Source organism: Delphinapterus leucas, chromosome 16 (assembly GCF_059928025.1).
Source record: "Delphinapterus leucas isolate spDelLeu-1000000601 "Yukka" chromosome 16, BTC_Dleu_Yukka2, whole genome shotgun sequence".
NCBI lineage: Eukaryota > Metazoa > Chordata > Mammalia > Artiodactyla > Monodontidae > Delphinapterus > Delphinapterus leucas.
Genome location: NC_143144.1, coordinates 43,089,545 through 43,117,116, shown reverse-complemented (window position 1 = coordinate 43,117,116; position 27,572 = coordinate 43,089,545). Strand labels below are relative to the sequence as shown.

Genomic DNA, 27,572 nt, shown 5'->3' with positions numbered 1-27,572 from the left:
GGTAAAATTGTCTGTTACGTACTAGTCCTTCCCGTCGTCACAGGCCAGCCAGTACAAGTGTCCGGGTGAGGCCACCACCGTGCCTCCATCAGCCTCCTGGGCCAGCGGCTGAACTGGCTGTGGAGGGCGGGCTGCGGATGGGGGCAGAGGCGACTCAGCAGTGTCCCCTAGTGGAACTGCTGAGCCGTGCGCCGGTTTCCCTTCTCCGCCCCCGAGTTCCTCCTACTTCTTCGTAGTCCCGCCCACCAAGGAACACACTACGGCGCCCGCGCCTTCTTCCTTGCCCCGCCCCCATCGAAACCGGATGTTAACCGACGTCCCATAGTGCCTTGCGAGTGGCGGGCGTGATAGCAAGTTTAGGGGTTCGCTCGCGGTTTCAAGTCGTCCTTGTTGGAGTTGTTTTATTGTGCCCGGGCGCTGTTCGAGACTGGGGCCTGGTCAGTGCTTCGTCTGCGGATGCAATGGCGCTTCTCCGGGGCGTGTGGGGCGTGCTGAGTGCTCTGGGAAAGTCAGGAGCGGACCTCTGCGCGGGATGTGGCAGTCGACTGCGCTCTCCTCTCAGGTAGGACTGCTCGCCTGCGCCTCCGGAGGCGGCAGGGCTCAGGACCCCCTGGGGTTGGAATGTAGACGCTTTTCTCCGCCTTCTGCCCCTCCTAAAAAGTCAGGGCCGAGTTGGCCCTGTGATTCAGACCTCGACCTTGCCACGGGGATGGTGGCTTTGAGACCAGGCCTTACTGCATCAGTACCCCGTGCCTTGCTTCCGGCTACCTTTCCCCTCCTCCCCGCCCCTTTTTATTGTCTAACCTTGGAGCACCCGGTTCGGCGTCTCCTATGAAGTCGCTCCAAGAGTCTGCTGCCTTCATCTAGGCATTAAGGAGGCGGGGCCCAGGAGCTGGAGTGTACACGCTTTCCTCCACTGTCTTACCTTCCTAGGAGGTAAGGGCTTTGAGATTTAAGTTTTGCAAGCTTTTGCCTCTGGATAGGACAGGATTTTAAATGTCATTATATTTCTTGTCGAAGGTGTCAGATATATAGCATCTTGATGACATCTTGTTTGGCATCTGTGTTCAGATCCTTACGAATATGGGCACTTAAATGCTTAACAATGGTTATTTTCTTTTTATTTGTATGTAGTTTTGCGAATGTACCAAGATGGTTTTCATCTAACTTCATTGGTTATCCAAAGAAACCTATGACTTCATACGTTCGATTTTCTAAAGAACAGCTACCCATATTTAAAGCTCAGAACCCAGGTGAGGAGTTTGGGCTATATACTCTTCTTTGATGTAATAAAAAGGCCACTAAGCAGTTAAATTGGAAACTTGAATTTCTCTACCAAAGCATCCAGTGAATGCAGAAACATAACCATTCTGTTTGATGTTCTGTAAAATAGGAGGTATAACATATTTTTTACCAAATAAAAATGCTTTAAATGTAATTGAGAACTAGTGAAAGTTATTTTTAAAATAGCATGCAGAGTGGAAAGCACCCAGGGAAGAGGATGAAAAAGCTGAATTTTGGGCCTTTTTGCCATTGGCCCAGAGGACCATTGATGAATCATTTTACCTTTTGCTTAGCTCCTGCTTCTGCCACTGGGAATTATTTATAAAGTTGCAATGAAATAACTTATGTGGACATGTTATGTAAACTTTAAAGCTCTACACAAATTATTGTTAATTTCAGGAGCTTTTTCACTGAAAGTCAGTTCTTGAGTTCCTGAAAGATTTCCAGTTAGGAGGTTTGTTGACTCCCTAGAAAGGGTGTGGGTCTTTATTTAGGCTACAGTGTAAAGATAATGACTAAATTAGTAATTGCTGACCTTTGCTTATGATTTCTAAAGCCTTTTCACATGCAGTACATCACAGGGCACTTGTGAAAATCAAATGAGCTGTTAATAGTCTTACCTTGTAAAGAACTGGTTTAAGAGACATGCTTCAGTACTCACATCTTTTAAAATGTAGGAGTTGAAACTAACAAGTGGTTTGTTAAATCATTTTTACCCTGTCATTCCAGTTAAGATGAGGAAGGCAATGGGGAATAATGAATTGGTTTTAGTATAATTTAGTTTGTTTGCAAATGGTATTTCTGTAATTGATATACAAGGTGGTGTTACATGAATCAAGACTATATTTTGTTGTTTAGTCAGGTTTAATGAACTTGATAATTCCTGAAAGACTTGGAAAAAATGAAAAATGTTTTGATTGAAATGTGAAGTAAAAAGCTTGTAGACACTGATTATGCAATGACTTAAACTAGTAATCAATTTCTGAAGACCATTTTGGTGGTAAGTGATAATCCCTAATTATTAGATAACAGACTTTAACAATGTTAGAAAATATTAAATTATTTATCGTATTTAAATTAGTTGGTTAGAAAAAAGCTAAATCATTGTATTAAGTTGTGTGGTATAGAGGTATCTGTAAAAATACTTAATTTTAGAGCTAATGGATTATGCTTTCCTGGAAGTCTTTAGAAATTGATCCTGAGACATAGAATTGTGACATCAAGTTTTACTTTATTTCATTTCATAGATGCGAAAAATTCAGAACTAATTAAAAAAATCGCTGAGCTATGGAGGGAACTTCCTGAGGCAGAGAAAAAGGTAAGCATATAAGTTTTCAACATTGCTGACCAGTTATTCTGTAGTGAAGAACAACTGTCATGTCCTTTAAGGAACCAGATGACCCAGAGTTTTTTTTTTTAACATCCATTATCTACAAAGGAACTTTATACGTTCTGATCCACATAAATGATGAGAATATGGATGTATGGGAGTGGCAATGAAGGGTTGGCAGCAATTTGAAGTTGAAGGCTAATTACTGGACTCTCACCTCAGTAATCATGTATGTGAAAAATACGTGACTTATAAATGTGATCCAAGAGCACATTTTTCACTTGGTGGTTAAGTCTGTCTTTACCTGAAGTCATGCAGTTGTCTTTCTCTGACAGGTGTGCTATGTTTAATTAGTCAACTATTGACTTCTTATATGAGCTTTCTATTTATAGATGTACGAAGATGCTTACAGAACAGACTGGCAGGCATACAAAGAAGAGATAAACAGAATTAAAGAACAACTAACTCCAAGTCAGCTGGTATCTTTGGAAAAAGAAATCATGCAGAAACGTTTAAAAAAGAAAGCGTTAATAAAAAAGAGAGTGAGTATCATTGAAATATTCTTTTCCTTTGGCAAATAACAAATATATATATCTATGAGTATAGGTGTTTTTGTCTTATTTTGATGATATGGTAGAATGTCATCAAGTGTACTCTAGTTAGGAAAAAATAGGATAGTTCCCTTCTGCCACTAGAACCACTTGCCTTTGAGTCTGTTTTGGAAACCCTTTTTGCTACTTCTGGATGCATCTGAATTTAAGATATATAGTTAGGACTGGCATGAAAGCTGTAGGAACAGAGTTGTGAAACAGCCAAATCAGGAATAGCAAGAATCTTGCTTCTGGGTCTTGTCTAGAATAACCTACTGATTTGAATTGTTCTATAGGTAATGGTGAATTTTATTCTGAATATTGCTGAATAGACTGAATTAACTCAACAATTTTTAAAAAGTGCCTATTGTATCTAATCAAATAAGAAGTACCTTTAGGATGAAATCCTGTTTTTCCTCATTAAAAAAACCCCCACATGTTTCAAAATTAGTGGTTTCCAGCTTAAGGTATTAACCCATTATAAATTCCACTGTTTGATAGTTAGACTACATCTTTCTGTAGTATTAGGTGTGAGGTGGAGAACTTGCTGGTCCAGTACATATACAATAGAAAAGGGTCATCAGAGTTAAAACTATTTCTCTGGAAAAGTAGATTCTAGCCTTTAATGTGAGGTGCTAGGATCTTTCTCCCTAACCCTAATGTCTTAAGCCCTCCTAGCACTCGGGTTGAGGACTCACCCAATTTCATGTCAATGATAGTAATCTGAGACTGCTGATCCAATTAGTAAAAGGAAGCCAGAAAAGATACTAAGAGTGAGAAATAACAGCCTCCGCATAGGGATGGTATTTGGAGGATTGAGAACTAGGGTTTACTCTCCCTTTTTTGTTCTCCCTTTCTCCTTAATGCACCCAAACCAGTATTTAGAGTGGGGAGGACCAGAAATGAGGATTGGGCAGATATAAGGGGTTTCCTAGTCAAATATTTCTTCTGTTCCTTTCTCTGTTCTCCTCATATTCCCATTACATGTGTGTTATACCTATTGTAGTTGTCCCATGGTTGTTGGATATTCTGTTATGTTTTCTTTTCAGTCTTTGTTCTCTTTGCTTTTGGGTTTTCAAGGATCCTTTTTTTTTTTTTTTGGCTGCGCCATGCAGCTTGCCCCCTGACCAGGGATCAAACCCGTGCCCCCTGAATTGGAAGCTCAGAGTCCTAACCACTGGACTGCCAGGGAATTCCCTCTGTTAGTGTTTTTTATCTCTGGCACTTCTTTTTTTTTTTTTTAAATGATTGTGCACTTATTTTATTTATTTATTTATTTAGTTTTGGTTGGGTTGGGTCTTCGTTGCTGTGCACAGGCTTTCTCTAGTTGTGGCGAGTGGGGGGCTACTCTTCGTTGTGGTGCGTGGGCTTCTCGCTGTGGTGGCTTCTCTTGTTGCAGAGCACAGGCTCTAGGTGCGTGGGCTTCAGTAGTTGTGGCACGCGGCTCTAGAGCGCAGGCTCAGTAGTTGTGGCTCACGGGCTTAGTTGCTCCGCAGCATTTGGGATCTTCCCGGACCAGGGATCGAACCCGTGTCTCCTGCATTGGCAGGTGGATTCTTAACCACTGCGCCACCAGGGAAGTCCCTCTAGCACTTCTTTTTGGTTCTTATGATTTCCATCTCTGCTTACAATGCCCATCTGTTCTTGCAAGCTGAATAGAATCCTTAGCATATTAATCACAGTTGTTTTAAAATTCTGGTCTGATAATTACGGCATCCCTGCCATGTCTAGTTCTGAGGATTGCTTTGTCTCCTCAAATTAGGTTTTTTGCCTTTTAGTATGCCTTGAAATTTTTTCTTGATAGCTGGACATGATGTGCTGGGTAAAAAGAAATGCTGTATATAGGCCTTAGTACTGTGGTGAGGCATGGGGACAAGGGAAGCATTCTACAGTCCTGTGATTAGGTCTTGGTCTTTTAATGAGCCTATGCCTTGGCACTGTGAAGTTCACAAGTGTTTCTCAGTTTTTTCTCCCCTTTGTAGGTGGTGCAGGATGGCTAGAATAAGCTGTAGTCAGGTATTTCCTTTCATTGAAGTCAGTTAGGCTCTGATAGTATACCAGCAGGTTAGGTTCTGATTAACTAGTTTCCCCTGAGGGCAGGCCTTTTTAAGAATAATAAAATGCTCAGGCATTTCAAAATGTTTCCTTTTCCTCTCATCCTGCTGAAAGCAAGAGGGGATTTTTCTTGATATTTACTGTTGGAATCTGGTCAAGTTCCTGGGGATAAACCTCACAATGTGAGGTCCTTCCTATGACTGGGTAACTCTCAGAGTTGTCCGCATGGAGCCTCCAGCAGTTTGTTAACTGCAGTTCAGTTTCCTCCCCGGCACTGGTTTCCATTCCTGAGTCTCTGCTTCGGTAAGCCTCGACTCCCTGTGTTCACCCCTCTGTCTGTCTCTTCAATCTTGGGGGCAGCAGTTTGCCATGTGTCCTCTCTTCTGTGCATCCAAGAGGAGTTGTTGATTTTCCAGTCTGTTCAGCTTTATACTTGCTAGGATGGAGTGGTGACTTCCAAACTCCTTACGTGTGGAATTGGAAACCTGAAGTCTGAGTGTTTTCTTTCTCTCTGTTGGAATTTTTCTTTCCATTAGATTCCCAGTTCCAACTAGTTAGAGAGTAGGTGAGACGTGTGGGAATCAGGAAGTTGCAGGTGAAGCACCTAGGAGAGAAATCCCTAGCAGTAGCTCTAGAAACAAAAGGGGAAATGCATAGTTAAGTTGTAAAATGCCTAGTTTTCTGACTGAGAGGTTCAGGGCCAAGAAAGTGATCTCTACATGTAAATCAGAGAAGCCCTACTTTTACTTATGAATGAAAGTTGGGTTTGTTATTGACTGTAACCAAATTGCCATTAAAAGCTCCATCATTGTACAAATTACTATCAAATTCAGCAACTAAATAAGTTAAGATGATGCAATATCTTTCATTAGATAATGCATCCCCCTGACCCCTTTTGATACCTAGTAAAAAGAATTGAAATTAACATATCTGTTGAGGGTTAAAGGTTGAGAGACATGCAGGGAAGGAAATGAAATGAGAGATTATTAAACAGATACTCTAATGTTCTTGAGTTGTGGTGGAGACATGTAGTGCTTTGGCCAAGGAGATGGTGGTGTACAAAAAGATTTTGTACATATGTGCTCAGTTATTCAGTTCATGGAGACCATGAAAATAATACGTAAAGGAAATGTTTTTGTATGAAACATAACTCACAAAATCTATTAGAATTTTCAAAACATTACTATAAAAATTCTGACCCCAAGAGGGAACAATCACATACTTTATATAAGAATCATAATGTTCACTTTATAGAACATTCTGTAATGCATAGTAGTGAATAAAGTTTTTCTGTAGGTGAAATTAAGTCTCACAGAGGTTAAAACTATCTCACTCTTCCATTTTTATTACTTAGGAGTTAACGATGCTTGGAAAACCGAAAAGACCTCGCTCAGCTTATAATATTTTTATAGCTGAACGTTTTCAGGAAACTAAGGATGGTACATCACAGGTAAAACAGAACTGTGTTTATTTTAAAAATTTTTGTTTATTCTAATTTTTAAAATACCTAGACAGGAAATTTTAGGGGTGCCACATGTCAAATGGTGAAGAAAAGTGGTAAATTACTATAAACAAATACTATATACAAATAAGGCCCTCTTTCTTGTATCTCTTTTAAAGAAGAATCCTTTTTATTACCACATACAAGTAATTTGAATATGTAGTTGCCTGTATATATATATATATAGAGAGAGTCAACTTTTAAAATTCAAAAAACATAAAATTTTCAGCTTTATAGGGTTGTTAAAGTTCTGGAGACTTCTTATCCAGCAGTTCTTAACTGTGTTACAGTCACTGGGAAAGTAGGGTTGAGGTGTAATATTTTGTACTGGGATTTGAGTGTAACCTATGGCTTCATGTTACATCCTTTAATAAAATTTTAGTTTTGCCCACAGGAATGTATTACACATGTGAATGTCATATGAATGTGCAGGAAAAAAAAAAGCTTGTCGTTCCTGCTGTGGCTTAGTGTTGCATTTATTTCCTTCTTAGAGGCTCCAAATTGACAATTGTATTTTTCCTTTTATAATAAGCCATGGTAAGAGAAGTCGGTTCAGATTCCTAATTCTTGTCAATCTGAGATGAAGGTTTTTTGCCACTCTGCCTCTTTGGGTTACTTAGATCATTTTACAAATCCTGTTGAACATATGATTAAATAATGTATATATGTGATGTACTTTTTCCTGGCTATATACTTTTACTGATTTACTCCCCTTGGAATTTTAAATTTAGTTTCCATGGCCATGCATTACTAAAAAAGCAAGTCTATTTATTTTTTTAGTTGAAATTTGCTCAGTCACTAACTTACCTTGGATTTATTGATAGTCTTCTTATTAGTATAAGAAGGTTATATGCTTGAGAATCCTGAATCAGTGGTTCTCAACTCTGACTGCATCTTGGAATCACTTCAGAAGCTTCATGGCTGGGCCTTATCCCTGGAAATTAAAATTAACTCAATTATATCATTTTTATTCATGTAAAAAATACATCCATATAGTTTAAAGAATCAAAATAAGACTTGTTATGAAAGATACTAGTTTTACCGTGCTGTCGTATTCCTTACTCTACTATGTCTATTCCTTACTCCTTACGACTAATACATTCTGTTTTAGTCGATTCTTGTGGTATTTACCTCCATATCTCTAAATAATGTTCTGTATTGTTACTTCCTGATTTTTTAAAAAAATTCTAAGCATTACATATATTTTAGGCATTACCTCTCACTATTTGATGAACATTTAACTCTTTCTTATTCCGCTGTTCACATTTCCATCATCCTACCCCCAATATAGTTACCATAATTTTGTTTAGATCAATATAGAGTACTTAACATTATTATGATAATGTAAACCATATTCATAGCTGAGGTGTTCCATTTGCTATGATTATTTTTCCTTTCTTGCAAAACTTTCCCTGAAATTGATTGTCTTTTTTTGGTGGTACGCGGGCCTCTCACTGTTGTGGGCTCTCCCGTTGCGGAGCACAGGCTCCGGACGTGCAGGCTCAGCAGCCATGGCTCACGGGCCCAGCCGCTCCGTGGCATGTGGGATCTTCCCAGACCGGGGCACGAATCCGTGTCCCCTGCATTGGCAGGCGGACTCTCAACCACTGTGCCACCAAGGAAGCCCCGTGTCCTGTTTTTGTATTTGCTTAGTTTTTTATGTACTATCCATAATTCCACCCAAATTCTTCAATATTCACTAGCTTTGAGTACATTTAGATGCATTAAATATTCTGTCAGTTTCAATCCAGAACCTCTGATTTGTTCCAGTTTGGTTGTTGCCTTCTATGCTTAGTGCATAGCTGACATCCTGGATCTTCATCATCATCCTTGTGGTGCTTTTGCTTCTTCTGTTGTCTTTCTTGGTTTACTGATTCTATTACAGCATCTCCCCCAGTAAGAGTACATGGGAGATTAATTTTTTGAGTTCTTGCATGTCTAAAAATGTCTACATTTGTTTGATAGTTTGACTTGACATAGAATTCTAGGAAATCATGTTCTTTGAAAAATTTAAAAATATTGCTCCTTTCTCTGGTAGCTTTTTAAATTGCTTTCGAGAAGTATAAAGCCGTTTTGACTGTTGGTCTTTTGACTGTGATCTGTTTTCTTTTTTCTCCCCTTCTCTTTTTTCTTTGTTCTGACTCTCTGGAACTCTTATTATTTGTTTATGCATCTTCTGAACTGGTCCTCTAGTTTTCTTAGCTTTTCTGTATTGTTTTCTCTTGGCCTTTTTTGCATTTCTTTCTGGGATATACATTTTCACTTAATCTCCCTGTTTTCAGCATGTTACCATTGCCCCAACTGTACTGGGCATCCACAGAGTAACTATTTTACCCTTTTAAGAGGATGAATATCATAGAATCTGCCCATGGTGGGGATTTAACCTCTTTTTTAAACAGACTTTCAGTCGATCTCATGTTTTAGCCTGACCTTCACCTCTATTTTATACCTGTCTGGTGCTGCCAAATTCCTGAGCTACTTGAGAATTCTGCATTGTAAATCAATTTGCCTTTTACTTTTTTGGGTTTAGGTATCATTTCTCCACCTGCTTTTCATCTTCCAAAATGCTGTGTTGGTACTGCCCTCTCCTGTTGTCTTTGTCCATGTGGCTTTTATGCCTTAAGAAATTTTAGTTTAATTTTAAAAACTAAATAAACCACAGAAATTTATTGCTTACAGTTCTGGAGGTTAGGAAATCCAAGATCAAGGCACCATCACGGTGAGGGCCCTTTTCTGGTTCATAGCTGGCACCTCTCACTGTGTCCTCACATGGTGGAAGGGCTCATTTAATGGGGTTTTAGGAAGCAACAAAAGTAAATGTCTTTCCATCCCTTTAATTTTTTTCATGATTTATTTTTTTAGGTGAAAGATTATTCATGCAACTTCATAAATTATTGTTTAATGCATTGAGTGTGAAACTTTATGGATTAAATATATTTTTTGAATTTATTTATTATTTATTTTTGGCTATGTTGGGTCTTCGTTGCTGCACACGGGCTTTCTCTAGATGTGGCGAGTGGGGGTTACTCTTTGTTGCAGTGTGCTGGTTTCTCATTGCAGTGACTTCTCTTGTGAGCACAGGCTCTAGGCGCACGGGCTTCAGTAGTGGAGCATGGGCTTAGTTGCTCTGCGGCATTTGGGATCTTCCCGGAGCAGGGATCAAACCCGTGTCTCCTGCATTGGCAGGCGGATTCTTAACCACTGTGTCACCAGGGAAGTCCCTATGGATTAAATATAAGGAAAAAGATATGTTATGAAAGAATTGAGAACATTAAAGCAATTCTTTCCAAAGCTAAGAGAACAGTTATTTAGTAACCGTCCCTGAATATACTAAATGTGTTTATAAAGGTAAGTTTAAAATATTCAAAACATAGGCTCGGATACTATCTGGTACCTCATTTTTTCTTAATAGGAAAATAAAATTCAGTCAAAGTTCTGGTCAGAATAGTAAAGTTCATTGTTTTAACTCTACTTCTCCTTAAAATCACTAATGATATTCTCCTAGCTTTAAACAGGTACTTTTCAAACCATATCCCTCTTTCCCTCACATTCTCCTTCTCCTATCCCTCTGTCTCTTCTCTGCCTCTTATTCTCCACCCACCCATTTTTCCCTTCAGTCTTTGCTCTCTGGTAGCAGCAGCACAAGCTGTGTGAAGCATACTCACTCTCCTCTCTGCCTCTCCTCCCGCTATGGGATCCCTGCATCCCTTTAATTTTATAGATGAAGAACCAAGCCTAAGGGAGGTAATATGACTTTCCAAGTCACATAGTTAAGTTCAACTAAGTAGAATAAGAACTGGTGTTGTATTTTTCCTATGACTACACCTAAACATGTTGGCACAAATTTTAGAAGAAAACTTTAAGCTACAGAGAGGAAATAAAACACTTAGTCTTTGAAGTTAGTCTATGACAGAATGTAGTTTATACTTGAATATTAATGTTTCTGAATCCAAAAAGATAAATATCTGCACAGGAAAAGCAACCATCAACAAAATGAAAAGTCATCCTACCAAATGGGAGAAGATATTTGCAAATGATTTAAAGAATTCATACAACTCAGCAAAAAAAAAAAAACAACAAAAAACTGATTAAAAATGGGCAAAGGGGCTTCCCGGGTAGCGCAGTGGTTGAGAGTCCGCCTGCCGATGCAGGGGACACGGGTTCGTGCCCTGGTCTGGGAGGATCCCACATGCTGCGGAGCAGCTGGGCCCGTGAGCCATGGCCGCTGAGCCTGCGTGTCCAGAGCCTGTGCTCCTCAACGGGAGAGGCCACAGCAGTGAGAGGCCCGTGTACCAAAAAAAAAAAAAAAGGGCAAAGGATCTGAATAGATATTTTTCCAAAGAAAGACATAGAGATGGCTAACAGTACCTGAAAAGGTGCTCAACATCACTAACAGGGAAATGTAAATCAGAACTACAATGAGATATCAGCTCATAGCTGTTAGAATGGCTATTATCAAAAAAACCCAGGAAATAACAAGTGTTGATAAGGATGCGGTAAAACGGGAACCCTTGTGCTAAAACAGTAACTCAAAAAGATACATACACCCCCATGTTCACTGAAGTGTTATTTACAGTAGCCAAGACATGGAAGCAATCTAAGTGTCCATTGATGGATGAATGGATAAAGAAAATGTGTATATGCAGTAGAATATTATTCAGCCATCATAAATAAGGGAGTCTTGCCATCTGTGAAAACATGAATGGTCCTTGAGAGTATTATGCTAAGTGAAAAAAAATCAGAGAAAGACAACGTATAATCTCATTTATATGTGGAATCTTATAAAAAGAGCTCATAGACACAGATAACAGATTGGTGTTTGCTAGAGTTGGCAGGTGGGGATGGGGGTCAAAATGGGTGAAGGAGATCAAAAGGTACAAACTTCCAGTTATAAATAAATAAGTCCTGGCAATGTAAGGTACAGTATGGTGACTGTAGTAAATACTGTACTGCATATTTAAAAGTTGCTAAGAGAGTAGATCCTAAAAGTTCTCATCACACACAAAAATTTGTAACCATGTAAGGTGATGGATGTTAACTAGACTTACTCTGATCATTCTGCAATATACACAAAAACCTAATCGTTATGTTGTACACCTGAAACTAATGTTATATGTCAATTATATCTCAGATTTTAAAAAGATACCTTTTTAAATACCTTCATACCATTAATATTTGTACATTTTAACAGTTTAATAATTTTTACTTAGAAAAAATGTTAAGAATTGATGAATCTTTGTGATTCTTGATATCTGAGTGTTTGTTATTGGAATGAATAATAAAAAAACATTTTTCTTTAATCATTGAAATCCCTATATCTGGTACTTAAAAATATGTTGTTTTACAGGTAAAGCTGAAAACTATAAATGAAAGCTGGAAAAATCTCTCTAGTTCTCAAAAGCAAGTAAGTAGTATGGTTTTAGTCTCAAGTGTCTAGTTAGAATATCTATGAGAATATGTTAGAGCAAGGCTTGATTCATGTGAAAACAATGTTATATTACACAAAGTATTTTTAAATTATTTTCATATTCTTGGAACCAATTTGGCTTTTCTCTTTTGGTAGATTTTTTTTTAATTGGCTTCATTTTATTTTATTTTTAAAAATATTTATTTGTTATTTTTGGCTGCGTTGTGGCACACAGGACCTTTTGTTGCAGCATGGGCTCTTCATTGCAGTGCACAGGCTTCTCTCTACTTGTGGCGCGCTGGCTTCTCTCTAGTTGTGGCACGTAGGCATGTGGGATCTTAGTTCCCTGACCACGGATTGAACCCATGTCCCCTGCATTGGAAGGCAGATTCTTTTATTTATTTATATAGAAATAAATAAATAAATACACACATACATACATACATAAATTGAGGCTGCATTGGGTCTTCGTTGCTGCTCGTGGGCTTTCACTAGTTGTGGCGAGCAGGGGCTACTCTCTGTTGCAGTGCGCAGGTGTCTCATTGCGGTGGCTTCTCGTTGCAGAGCACGGGCTCTAGGCACGTGGGCTTCAGTAGTTGTGGTGCATAGGCTCAGTAGTTACGGCTCATGGGCTCTAGAGCACAGACTCAGTAGTTGTGGCGCATGGGCTTAGTTGCTCCATGGCATGTGGGATCTTCCTGGCCCACGGCTCAAACCTGTGTCCCCTGCATTGGCAGGCGGGTTCTTAACCACTGCGCCACCAGGGAAGTCCCTGGTAGGTTTTTTTTTTTTTTAAATTTATTTATTTTTGGCTGTGTTGGGTCTTCGTTGCTGTGCAGGCTTTCTCTAGTTGCGGCGAGTAGGGGCTACTCTCTGTTGCAGTGCGCGGGTGTCTCATTGCGGTGGCCTCTCGTTGCAGAGCAGGGGCTCTAGGGCATGGGCTTCAGTAGTTGTGGCCCATGGGCTCAGTAGTTGTGGCTCGTGGGCTTTAGAGTGCAGGCTCAGTAGTTGTGGCACACAGGCTTAGTTGCTCCGCAGCATGTGGGATCTTCCCGGACCAGGGATCGAACCCTTGTCCCCTGCATTGGCAGGTGGATTCTTAACCACTGTGCCACCAGGGAAGCCCCCTCGTAGTTTTTTACTGCAAATAAAATTGGTATTTAAAACAGTGTCACTCATAACTTAGTGTCACTGTATCCAGTGGTGGTCACACCTGGCCCCTGTTCCTTTTCCATACTCCAAGCCCTGAAATTGTAACAACTTCATTAATATTTAAAATCTTTATCTCTTACCTTTTTCATCTAATTTTTATCTCATGAAAACATTCGTTTCCAATCCCCCCTTATACATGTAGAATAGTAAGGTAATTTCTAGAGTATATATAGGAAGGCATTCCAGAAATTAATTGCAAAGATTCCTCTAAAGAAATCATTTTAACGATTATACTTTTTCTCAGGTATATATTCAACTTGCTAAAGATGATAAAGTTCGTTATTATAACGAAATGAAATCTTGGGAAGAACAAATGGTTGAAGTTGGACGAGATGATCTTGTACGACGGTCAGTGAAATACACAGCAAAATAGTGACCCTGAGAAGTATTAAAATAGAAGATTGAATTATGTTCATAATGGATAGACACAAGAAACCAATTAGGTCTCAATACCCAAAGCTGTTGTAAAATTAAAATGGATAAAAGTTGGTAAACATTTATATTTAATTTCTTTTCTTTAGCCCGTTGACTTCTGCCAGCCAATTCAATACATTTTGTATTGGTGTCTTGCTTTGGAAAACCCAAACAGATAAGAGTTCATGCGGAATGTATTTTGTGTTTAGGAACCACTGAGCATCAAAATAATCCATGAAATGTAACCGTGAATCATTTTACCTTTGATAAAGGTAAATCAGACTGTGAAGTTTTTTTATACTCTATGACTATGGAAAGAATATTCTTGTTTCCTTATATTATGGAGGCAGGAGTTTCCTTTTCAAAAGTGTCTCAACGTTTGTAGAACCCATAATGTTCTGTGATATAATTGTTCGTTTTTAATAGAGCATCCAGAACTCATGTTGGCAAATTCCAAATCCTAGGTATAATTCATATTGTAGTCAGAGTTGATGGTTGTACATGCAAGAGATTTCTGGTGTCAGTTGCAACTTTTATAAAAGGGATAGAGAAATTTATAAACCTTTTCCTCATTATCTTTTTTCCTAAATTAAAAACTAAAAAATTATATACCATATCTATGCATATTGTTTTATATTGCATAGAGTAAAAATTTAAGTGTTTCCTAATTATATGTTTTAAGGTGAGACATTCATTTTACAGCTTTCTGGGGTTTTTTTTTTTCTTTGTTTTTTTAAAGTAGGAATTTGTATTCTGAATTATTTTTTCTCTTATATGATTATATTTATCCAGAAAGTAGAGAACTTATTTGGTATAAGTTTTAAAATGAGAGATCTAAAAAACATAAGTCTCCTGTCTCTAGATTTGGAGCCTGTAATTTTTAAACATTTTGCATAACATACAAAAACCTATGTACGGGACCCAGCTCTGGCCTGTTGGTGAAATCCAGCCCACTGCCTGCTTTTCATGGCCTTGTGAGGTAAGAATTGTGTTTACAATTTTAAATGGTTAAAAAAAAAGAATATTTCAAGGCACATGAAAATTAATATGAAGTTCAGTGTCCATAAATAATGTTTTATTGGAACACAGCCATACTCATTGTTTATGGCTGCTTTTGTGCAACAGTGACAGAGTTGACTAGTTGTTACAGAGATGGATAGCCTGCAAAGACTGACCCGTACAGTGTGGAATGAGATGCTCTTAAATTATTTGCTATGGCTCAGTAAAATAATCCTTAAGAATTTTCCAGTTAGCATATAAACCTTACCATCCTTTAGCATTTGTTTATCCTCTTAGGAGAGTCAAGCAAAGGTTTTCAAAATCCTCACCAGCTTTTTGAGCAAAATATTCTGTCATCATCAGTTCACAAGAATAAGATAATTCAAAATTTATATTATACAAAATATTATGCCAAAAAATTGTGTATTCTAGATCTCCAGAAACAAATGAAGATTTTTGTAGTTTGTGGATAGAAAATAAGTTAAAAGTCATGAAAAAATGACTTTTTACATACCGAATTTGGCAAAGGTAGGGACTGTAGAGAAAAATATAGCTTAAGAGAAGCCTAAGATTTAAATATATGAAGCTGAGTGTATTCAGACAACTTTCCCCTGTGGATAGGAATACAGGACAAAGTCTGCCATTAGGTAGATAGGCACCTTGGGTCTGAGGCTAGAGTATTTTGGGGAGTAAGGGTTAGGGAAGAAAAGGACGTGTGCTAGTGTCTATCACAGGCTTTTCTCAATTAGGTTTCCAGGAGAGAATTAAGCCCTAATTCCCTATGGCATCTAGAATGGTACTGATTTTGTATCATCCTCAGGAGAATGGAGAAAATAATCACTCAAATAATTTACTGTGTTCTGTGCGTCAGATGAGCCTAGGGAGCAGATAGGAGTCAGTGTTTGTAATGAATATTATAGAATGGGTGAGGTAGAGAAATTAGTTATGTAAACACCTGCAGGACAAGTGTAGTATAAAACACATCTTTGCAATTACTTTCTGAGCTCTTTTAGCATTTACCTGTAACATTTTATACCAAACACATTCAAATCTTACCTTCCCGCATATACTGGGAAGTTCAGTGTCTGGTAAGTTCTTAAATATTTACATCTTAATATAGGGAAGAAAATTATGAAACGGTGAAAGGAGCTAGAGCAAAACCATTTTATGATATCATTTTATTTGTTTTTGTTTCTAAAAGAATGTCATCATTAATACTTTAAATATTAGAATAATCTGATTTCACACCTTTCTTAATAAACTTCAGTACCTGTTGAAGACTGGCATGCCATATATCAAATGCCATCCAGTTTAACAATATACACAAATATTCTATTGTTATAAAGAATAAGAGCTTATATCAATAACCAGTGACCAGTCATATAACACCTTACTTTTTAGACTTTTCTTAAATTGACCCAACAAAGTAAGTGCTGTAAGAGCTAAAGAATAGTGCCAGGGAAAAGATGCTGAGGAAATGAAAGCAGTGTTTATGCTTTTCTGAGCAGTTGGTCATAAAGAGATGTTTATACTTTTGTTCATTAGAGTACCAGTATTAAATTTTTTGAAATAAATTGATGATGGGTATGTGTGTAATTATTTTACTTTCTGATGTTTAAGGGATATTATGTGCAGATTCAGCCTACTGTAATCATGTAATTTTGCTGTTGCTTTTGGCTAACTCCTTTTTTGGAAATCCCACTTTCTTTTTTTAAATAGTTGGCTATGAATGTGTATATTTAAAATTCTGAATTAAAATGATATTACTACAAGTAGAGTTAAAGTAACTAGAAAACTTTATTGATTTTTCTGACATTTACTGTACCTAAAATTAATCACCACCAGCTTGTGCTAAAGCAGCAAGAAGTTCTTATATAGTTAAGTAATAAGTGTCCATTATTTCTCTTAATTTTATCAATCTTTTTACTATAAGAATTCTCTCAAGAATACTCTCTTAACTTTCCTCTCCTCACAGCCCCTCTCCCTTCTTTTCAAAGCTCCAACCTCTTACAGACAAATTTGAAAATGTTATAAGCACAGACTGTATGTTTTGAAATTTTAAAGCAGTAATACTTTTTTTTTTAAATACTTTTTAAAAAATTGAACCTTTGGGAAGAATAAGAAATGAACATATTTATTACTTTGAATTTGTAAAACTTTCCAAACAGAAAGTAAAACTATACAAAGCTAGTATCAGTCTCTCACATTGTTCACAAATAAAGTACTTTTGGTAATTGATTAAATCATTGATTATATTTAATGGAAAATACATGAAACATGAAACTATTTTCTAGCACATTAAAAAATACTTAAAAAAATTTTTTTTTTACTGGCTAAGAAGCTACATACTTAAAATTGACCCTAAACAAGAATTTTAAATAAGCTAAACATTTAAAAATCACCCTAGGGCTTCCCTGGTGGCACAGTGGTTGAGAGTCCGCCTGCCGACGCAGGGGACGCGGGTTCGTGCCCCGGTCCGGTAAGATCCCACATGCTGCGGAGTGGCTGGGCCCATGAGCCATGGCTGCTGAGCCTGCGTGTCCAGAGCCTGTGCTCCGCAACGGGAGAGGCCACAACAGTGAGAGGCCTGCGTACTGCCAAAAAAACCCCAAAACACCCTAATGTCATTTAAATCATCGTTACATAATGGTGTCTGATTTACATGTGATGTGCAAGAAAATAATTGAATTTACTTTTTTGCCCGTATTAATTTAAGATTTATCCAATTTCATTTCTCCACCCCCACAAGTCATGTATAAGAGGAGAATAAGGAAGGCAGTATAGTTGACCTTTGAACAGTGCAGGAGTTAGGGATGTGGTCAAAAATCCATGTATAACTTATAGTTGGCCCTCTGTATACACGGTTCCTCTACATACGCAGTTCTGCATCTGTGGATTCAACCAACCATTGATTATGTAGTACTGTAGTATTTACTGTTGAAAAAAATCTGCATATAAGTTAGACTCACAGAGTTCAAATCCATTATGTTCAGGGTCAATTATACAGTTCTGACACAGTGACTTTTTACTATAGAGACTACCAACCATCAGCCTTCACATTAAAAAGTTGATTGGTTATACCCAACTCTAAGATTCTATTTAAATTATCTGTTTGATCTGGAGACAGGGTGGGATCAAGATGGAGTAGGAAGACCTTGAACTCACCTAGCCCAATGAACACATCAAAAATACAACTATGTATAGAGCAATTCTTCGCGAAGGAGACCTGAAGACTAGCAGAACAGCTCTTGTACAACCAAGGCTGTTGTACACAGAGTCTGGTAGGGAGGAGAAGCATCCTAGCCAGGATCCGCATCCGTAGCTGGTGATCCAGAAGATTGGGATGTCACAGGCTTGGGATCGTTTCTAAGGAGCAAGGAATTCACACCCCATATGAAGCATCCCAGTCCTGGGGTCTGGCACTAGGAAGACAGCCCTCTTAGTTGGTTTGAAAACCACTGGGGCTTACTGGAGGGCTGTAAGAAACTGAGACTCCACTCTTGAAGAGCACACACAGATTTGCTCCCAGTCCCAGCACAGACCAGCAGATTGAAAACTGTCTGGTGCTCTGGCCAGCCTGCCAGGACACCCCAGGGTACACTCCATTCTGCACCAGGATGCCACTCCAGTCCTGCCTGAACTGGCACCATTCCCCATTAAGGTGGAGACTGCCATTGCCAACACACATGTATGCACTGGGAAAAAAGGATAGCCAGCTCAGAAGTGAAACTACAGCACCTTGGCCGCAACCTCACCTCTGACCAAAGCAAAGACTGCCACCACAATTGCACGTGTGCGAATGTACTAGGGAAAGAGCAAGCCAGCCTAGAGGTGGGGTTCCAACCCCTTGGGCCCTGACCCCACCTCTGACCAAGGTGGAGCCTGCCATTGCCATCACGTGTGTGTGCGTGCACTGGAGAAAAAGCAAAGCCAGCTCAGAAGTGCTGTTCCAACCCCTCAGCCCCAACACCACCCATAACCAAGGCAGAGACTGCCATCATGCCAGGAAGAAACTTAACTTCCTTAGGGCTCCTGCTCAAGCCCCGTGGACTTGGTCCCACTTCCCAATAGGGTGACAACCACCACTGAGCCTGGGACAAGTCCCAGCTCACATCTGACTCCAGCTCTGTTCCCTTGGACACTAGCCATACCTCCCATCAAAGCAGCTGCCATCAGCACACCCCAGGAGAAGACTGCTCCCACCAAAGCCACTGGGCTAACACAGACTGCATAAGGAGGCTCCCACAGGACATGCCTACAAGACCATAATAGGTAACAGTTTCACCTAATTTCATAGAGACAAATAGGGAAAGTCAAAATGAGAAGACAGAGTTATATATTTCAAATGAACAGGGGGGGAAGAAACCCCCGGGGGGGGGAATGAAACATAATTTACCTGATAAAGAGTTCAAAGCAATAGTAAAACAAAAAACAACAATAAAACACACACACACGAAACAGAAAACACACACAAAAAAAACTTGGGAAAAGAATAGAGGAACACAGTGAGAAATTCAAAGAACTATGAAACATGAAAAAGAACCAGTCAGAACTGAAGAATAACTGAAACAAAAATACATTAGAAGGAATTAACAGCAGATTAAGTGATAAAGAATAATGCATAAGCAATCTGGAAGATAGAATACGGGAAATCAAATCAGAACAGCAAAAAGAAAAACTTTTTAAAATGATATTTCAAGAGACCTCTGGGACATCAAGAATACAAACATTCACATTATAGGGGTTGCAGAAGGAGAAGAGAAAGAGGTTGAAAATATATTTGATGAAATTATGGCTGAAAACTTCCCAAACCTGAAGAAGGAAAAAATGTCCAGGTACAGGAATTACAGAGTCCCAAACAAGATGAATCCAAAGAGATCCACACCAAGACATCATAATTGAAATGTTGAAAGTTAGAGAATCCTAAAGACAGCGAGAGTAAAACAAAGATGCTTTTTTTTTTTTTTCCTGCATTGGGTCTTTATTGCTGCGTGCAGGCTTTCTCTAGTTGTGGCGAGCAGGGTCTACTCTTCATTGTGGTGCACGGGCTTCTCGTTGTGGTGGCTTCTCTTGTTGCAGAGCACGGGCTCTAGGTGCGTGGCCTTCAGTAGTTGTGGCATGTTTGCTCAGTAGTTGCAGCACATGGGCTCAGTAGTTGTGGTGCACAGGCTCTAGGGTGCGCAGGCTTCAGTAGTTGTGGCTCACGGGCTTAGTTGCTCCACGGCATGTGGATCTTCCCAAACCAGGGCTCGTGTCCCTTGCATTGGCAGGCAGATTCTTAACCACTGTGCCACCAGGGAAGTCCATGGACTTGAATATTAGATGCTTTTTATGGTTAAATTTTATAGGTGTGATAATGGTATTGTGATTACATAGGAGAATGTCCTTACTCTTAGAAGATACATGATGACACACTCAGGGCTGAAGTTTCATCACAAGTAAAGACATCTAGATAAAGCAAATATGGCAGAATCAGCTATTGACTCTAGATATGTCTGCTCACTGAATCTTTCAAATTTTCTATTTGTTTCAAATTTTTGATAAGGAAGAACTGGGAAATATATTGACCAAGAAAATGTTTATATCGTTTACTGAAATATTGCTTGAATATCCCATTTGTGTAAAACGTTAAATAGTTGTGTATGTTATCTAAGGTAGATGAGGCTGTGTGTGATAACCTGTTTTTTTCAGTTTGTATTTTTACTCATCTAACAATTTTGTGTATTGCAAGTGTCAACTGAAAAAGAATGCACAACCTAAAAGTTGAGAGTTATGTTTTATGAGGCTGACATTCTTAGGACTTCAAGCCGGAGAGGCAGCATCTCAAGTAACCCTGAGAAAACTGCTCTGAGGAGGCGAGGGGCAAGCCAGGATATATAGGAGTTTTGCAACAAAGGGCAGGTAGTCGGAACAAAAGATTATCGTTAATAATAGTAATAATTTAAAAAACTAGGTATCTCAAGGAATTTAGCGCTTTTCTACGTATGGGAAGATGCAAGAGTCTGGGCTCACTGAAACCATTCCTTTGATACGCACCTCAGCGATCTGGGGCCAGTATCCTGTGTTTTCGAGTTTCCTCAGGTCTCACTGTGGGGAGTGGCTGCAATCCGATGGCTGGTAGATGGCAGGTATTGTTTCCTTTCTAAGTTCCCTCAGGGCTCACCGGCTCACCCTCGGAGGTGGCTGCAATCGTTGATGACTATGACCGTTGATGACTATGACATCCTTTGTTTACTGACATGGCAGGCAATATTCCATTTCTCACAAGTAATTTTGAGAAGCTGGCATCATCACACTTTATCATGATTACTACTACCGCCAATGCCACCAGCACTGGGCTGCTGTGCCTTCCTGGGAGAAGCCCTGCTACCACCAGGTTTGTTTTCAAAGTTTGCACTGCGGGTCTCTTCTCTGGTCTTCTCTTCCACCCGCGTCAGCGTCTGGGCTAGCACAGCAACAGCCTCACACCGGCTCCCAGGCTGCGATCAAAGTGGCTCAGGTCCCACCCCCAGCTCCGGGGCGGGGCTCCAGCCGCGAGGCCTGTCGGGGGTAACACCTTCGGGGTCGACAGGCCCTCTGGCGCATGCGCCGCCCTGCGCGCAGCTTCAGTCGGGGTGCGGCGGGCACTGGAGCGCGGTTGGCGCTTGGCCGGTGCAAAAGGCGGCAGAGCTTGAGGGAGGGGCGGGGTTCAGGCCCCTATCCCGGCCAGCGGCAGCTGCTGCAGTGGCTTGTTCGCGTCCGGTCCTTGTACGCTTACCCGTGCCTGCGGGTCCCCAGAGAGGGCGCCGTAGTGTTGGCAGCCACTGTTCTGAGGCCGCAGCGCACTGGGTGAGGACGGCAGGGACTCCTCGCCCTCCCACTGTATTAGGCCCGGAAACTGACTCAGAGTGGCTAGCGAGTGCCTCAAGACCGCAGAGCCGGCGGAGGAGGCACATCCACATCTGCTTCCTCGCTAAAAAAACAATTCTGCCTAAACGTTGTGCCCGTCCCTGCACTGAGCCAAAGGACATCGCTGTCAAGTATAACGTGGACTCTTTTCTCATGGGGCACTTGTATTTCTGGGATTCTTGGTGTCTCTTCGGGGGTCTGGGATCATAGTTCATAGTGGTTAGTTCTGGGGCTGGTATGAACTGTCCAGCCTGTGTGTTTTCAATGGTTCTGATTTGAGTTTACTGAAGGACCTACCCAAGATTTGGGGGCACAGGGTGTTCCAAGATTTGGGGCGCTCATATAGGTTCCAACTAAAATGATTTTGTCCCTTAGGCTCAGGTCCTGATTCCTAGGAACAAAGCCGATCTTGTGAGGTAAAGAGGAATCCCACCTGGAAGATGGCTCATATGAGTGGAGACCTTCCACCAGGGCTGCAGAACAGAGGAGGATCAAGGCCAAGAAAGAGCAGACCCTAGATTTGCACAGCCGCTTGCACCATGCACCATGTGATCCTTGTGCTCTGCAAGCCACCCGTCAGACTGTGAGAACCTGAGGTGTGAGCCAGGTTTCAGGAGAGGGAGCTGGGCTAAGGCAAGGGGCAAGTCTGCCCAGTAAATTATATAGTCTGGGGGAGAGAAATACCACCTACCACTAAGAAAACTTATCTCAGACCTTCCTAACAGCCTTTGACTTCTTTCAGATTCTCTATTCTTTCCAGTGCCTGAGGGGGCCTCACCCTATGCCCTTTATCACCCGTGACATTGAGAGACGTGGATGCTTCCTCCATCCTGACTTCACAGACACAGGAAGTAGTGAAGGAAAGAGCTTCCTGGACTACTTGCTTCTGCCTAGGATGAAAGATGAAAACCACTGAGCCCAAGAGGATGAATGACCAGGTCATCCCATTCGTAGCAACCTAGCCAATAGTCAGATTTTCCTACATAGTTAAGTCAAACCCAGTTTCTATTAAAAGACTGAGAATCTACTGCCAAGGTAGTTCAGGACCAAAAGACGTTCTACAGGAGGACATTTTATCCTGCTAGTGTGTGGAGCTTATAGGTAGGAGAATCCAGGAGATGCAAGGCAGATCAGATCTCTTGTGATCTATTCTTTCTTCCTCCAGCCCAACTTTGTAGTTCACTACGTGTTTCCTCGATCCACAGAAAATGAACAGATCTCAGGTGGTTTGTTTATTTTTTCCCTCCTTTGTTTACAGTGTCTTACATGAGACTTTTTAGGGTTAGTAGGTTAGAATGGAAATATAGAAATAGATGAAAGTCAACTTCAGGGATAATAGGAACACATCAGTATCAGGATGAAGTACTATGCAGTTATATGCAGGTTATATGCTATTACTAGACTATTCTGTGCTATCATTGACCGAATTTGTCTGATTTTTCTGATAGTCATAGAAAAAATGCAGATGTTCTTTGTTACATGATTTGCATTGGCCCTTAAAGAAATCATCATGTGAATTCCTCATGAGGCATTAAGAATTCTAAAGAAAATGTTCCTTTCCTAGTCTTACTGTAGGTATCATAGTAAGTAATCTTTCAGTGACTATGGGAAATGGGTGCAGCCAGCTGCTTGTAATTGCTCCTCAGGGGAAGCAGGACACTTTGTGCCAAAGGAGAACTCAGTCAATTGAGGTTTCCAGGGGCTTCTCACCGTGGTCTTGTAGACCTCTTCCTCATGGTCCCGCTTGATCCGGGCATAGAACCAGGGATATCTGCAAGAAAGAATGGATTATGTCACCTTCAGATAATCTCTGTAATATTATGTATAGATTGTGCAGCAGATAGATTAAAGTTGTATTTTCTGGCACACGCTTTCCCAGTGCCCTTTTACGTTTCAAACTGCATCACTTGTTGGATCTGTCTGGTAAGGAACACCGGTGACCTTATTATGACAAATGTCGTTGATCTTATAGTATTTGCCTTAATTGAGCATTCTATCCAGTTGACACTCATGTTCAGTCCCTTCTAGAAAGTGTTGATTGGTTTCTGGTCTCTTCCTCTGTGGTGATTTCTTTTCTCAATGGAGTCTTCTTCCTCTTCTTGCCTCTTATTACTGCTTCTCCCAAGGTGTCCATTATTGGTCCCTTATTGTCCTCACTCTCCTGGTCTTGCTGAGTGATCTGTTTTCCTGTCTGGGGATGCATCATTTGCTGGGATGCTTTTCTGGCTCTCCAGCCCAGACCTCTCCCCTACCTTAGACCCAAATGGCCAACTCTCTGCTGGACATCTCTGTATAGCTCTTCTAAAGGCCCGTCATACTCTACAATCCAAAAGGAAAGTTGTTATTAACAGCTCCCCCAACTTTCTCCTTTATTTCCCATCAAATGTTATCACCAGCCAGTCCATCATCCCGGTGAAAAACCCAGTATCTATTTCTAAGTGCTGTCCTTTACCTGCTACCCGCATATCCAGTCAGTGATCAAATCTTGTTACATTCAAGTTGTTAATATTTCTTTCTTTTTTTGAAATTGAAATAAAGTGCACACAAATCCTCGGGGTACAACTTGATGAATTTTTCATACGTGCTACAGCTGGATAGCTATCACCCAGCTCAAGATAAAGGCCATTTTCTGTACCGCAGAAGTCTTCTTTTCTTTCCAAGACTGTACTTGCCCACTCATTCAAAGGTAATTATTATTTTGACTTCTGTTATCATATATTAGTTTTGTCTCATTTTAAACTTCATACAAATAGAGTCATGTAATATATAATCTGTTACGTCTGACTTTTACTCAACATTATGTTTGAGGTCATCCATGTGTAGCAGTAGTTTGGTTTTTTTCCCATGGTATGAATGTACCAGTTTATCTATTGTGTTCTGAAAGGATATTTGGGTTGTTTACAGTTCTGGCTTTTGTACACATGTGCACTTGAATCTGAGGGATAGAAACCTAGGAGTGGAATTGATGGGTCATAGCATGCATACGTATGTTTAACCTTGATAGATTCAGCCAAACGGATTTTACAAAGTAGTTGTACTGCTTGATACTCCCGCCAGCGGTATGTGAGAGGTTCTCTTGTGCCATCGCCTTGTTAGCATTTGGTATTGTTTGTGAGGTTTTCTTTTTCTTTTTTCTTTTTTAGTATTTGGTGGGTGAGTGTAATGGTATCTCATTGTGGTTTTAATTTGCATTTCTCAGATTGCTGATCATGCTGAGGATCTTTTCATGTTTTCTAACCATTTTGATATCTTTTTCTTTAAAGCGTGTATTTGTTTTGATAGTTTTTCTGTGCTGTATTAACTTGGATGTTTATATTTCTAGATATGAGTCCTTTGTCAGATATGTGTACTACAGATATCTTCTTTAAGTTTGAGACTTGTTCTGAATTTTAATTAAGTCCAGTTTATCAATATTTTCTTTAATGGTTAGTGCTCTTTGTGTCCTGTTTAAAAAAATTTTTGCCCATCCCGAAGTCATAAAGGAATTCTCTTATATTCTCATCTAAAAATTAGAATTGTTTTAGCTTTCACATTTAAGCCTATGATCTATTTTGAATTGTTAGATACATATACATGTCTTTTTTTGAGCTATGGCTAGTCAGTTCCCACAGTACCATTTATTGAAAAGACCTTCCTTTCCCCACAGAATTGCAGTGGTGTCTGTTAGAAATCAGGTGACCATATGTGTGTATCTCTTTTTGGATTCTTATTTCTGTTGCAGTTGCCTCTTTGTCTACCCTATGCCAGTACTGCCCTGCCTTATTATTTTAGCGTTATAAAAAGTATTCATATCTGTGGATATAAGTTGTCCACTCTTGTTCTTCAAGATTTACCATAACTACTTTAAGTCCTTTGTATTTCTTTTTTTTTCTTTAATTAATTAATTAATTAATTTGGTTGCACTGGGTCTTAGTTGTGGCAGGCGGGCTCCTTAGTTGCGGCTCGCCACCTCCTTAATTGTGGCACATGGGCTCCTTAGTTGTGGCATGCGAACTCTTAGTTGCAGCATGCATGTGGGATCTAGTTCCCTGACCAGGGAATGAACCCAAGCCCCTGGCACTGGGAGCACAGAGTCTTATCCACTGCGCCCCCAGGGAGGTCCCAGTTCTTTGTATTTCTGTATAAACTTTAAAATCATCTTGTCAACGCCCTGCCCCCCTTCCCACCCTTCCCTGGGAATCTGCTGGAATTTGGTATTGCATTGGATCTATAGATTGATTTGGGAGTTAGGTTATATTAATATTGACTTGAATTTTCAACTCATGAACATGGCATTTCTCTTCATTTACTTAGGTCTCCTTTAACTTTTCTCAGGAATGTTTGATAATTTCCATGTGTACATGTTTTACTTCTTTTGTTAGATTTATTCTTAGGTAGTTGAAAATTTTTCTCCCTATTTTGGCGTTGCTAGTATATATAGTCAATTTTTGTATATTGATCTTGTTTTCAGTGACCTTACCATTTATTAACTCTAATATTTTATCTGTAGATTATTTTGAAGTTTCCTTCCACACAATTATGTTATATGGATATTTCTTACTTTTTGTCCCATTTAAAAACTTTAATTTCTTTTTCTTTATTGCTGTGGCTAGGAGCTACCATGGAATAGAATAGTACATACTTGTTTTCATCCCAGTCTCAAGGGAAGCGTTTCGATATTTTATCATTTAGGATGATACTTGCTGTAACATTTTTGGTAGAAGTTTCATTCTACTCGTAGTTTGCTGAAAGTTTTTATCATCCAATGGTGTTGAATTTAATTATTGAGTTGATTGTATGGTTTTTTCCTTTATTCTTTTAATGGATTGATATTAACATATTGATTGATGTAATTCTATTAATGTTTCGATTTTCAAGTGTTAAACCAGCCTATTTTTCCAGGAAAAATTCCCACTTGGTCTTGATATTCTGTCATCTTTGAATGTATTTCATGATAAGTTGTTTAGGATTTTTGTCTTTCTTCATGAGAGAGACTTTTATTTACCTTTTTTATAATGTTTTTGTCATGTTTTGTATCAATTGTATATGGCCTCAAAGAAACATGTTAAGTATTTCCTCATTGTTTATTCCCTGGAAGTGTTTGTTGAAGATTGGTATTATTTATTACTTAGTTGTTTGTAAAAATTCACCAGTGAATTTATATAGAGCCTGGATTTTCTTTATGGAAAGTTTTTAAATTATAGATTTAATTTCTTTATATTAGGGAAATTATTTTTTATTACATGATGTAAGTTGTATTTGCTTCTTCCCAGTTTGTCATCTGTTATCCCCAGCTGGGAGCAGGTGCTTTTTGTCCCAGGGCAAAGCACAATCACACCAAGGGTTTCTCACATTTTGCTTTACTCTACACAAACTTCCACCTTAAAATTGCTACACTAACCCCCAGCGTTCCCATCCCCCTTACCTTAATACACTATGTATTGTGTATTAAGGCACTGCTCCAACACACTCTTCCAAAACACTTCTCATCCAACACTATAGTTTCATTATTACTATGCTGTTTATTGTCTGTTTTTGCCTTCCTGAACGAATATAACTCTCCTGAAGACTGGAGGGGGACATCATTGTTTTTCACTGTTGTAGTCTAAGTGCATAATAAGTATTGAAAAGTTGCTAAGTGAATGAATGAATGAACTTTCATGTGCCGTTTTGTTTTAGGTGTTTCCTTTGTAAGCACCATGTAGCTCAATCTTTTTAATCCAATCTAAGATTTTCTGCCTTTTTGTAACAGACTTAATATGTTATTACTTGGGTGCTTCCTTGTCTTTTGTTTTGTGTTTTATACTTATTCATTCAAATATATATTTTTATATAGTGTGAGGTGTAATTTTTTTTTTTACAAGTAGGCATTGTACATATATTTGACTCAATTCTGGGACTTTTTCTTGTCAC

At 39.5% G+C, this 27,572-nt stretch overlaps 1 protein-coding gene across 1 annotated transcript; it reads left to right on the top strand.

Annotated features, from left to right (window-relative positions):
* The first annotated feature begins 234 nt into the window (after window positions 1–234).
* On the top strand, window positions 235–13,879 carry TFAM (transcription factor A, mitochondrial). The gene is given in 8 exon segments (XM_022569466.3): window positions 235–562; window positions 1,135–1,253; window positions 2,532–2,602; window positions 3,007–3,156; window positions 6,614–6,709; window positions 12,108–12,164; window positions 13,624–13,749; window positions 13,751–13,879. Coding segments are annotated over 8 exon segments (741 nt in total). The 5' UTR covers window positions 235–461; the 3' UTR covers window positions 13,772–13,879.
* Window positions 13,880–27,572: the final 13,693 nt, after the last annotated feature.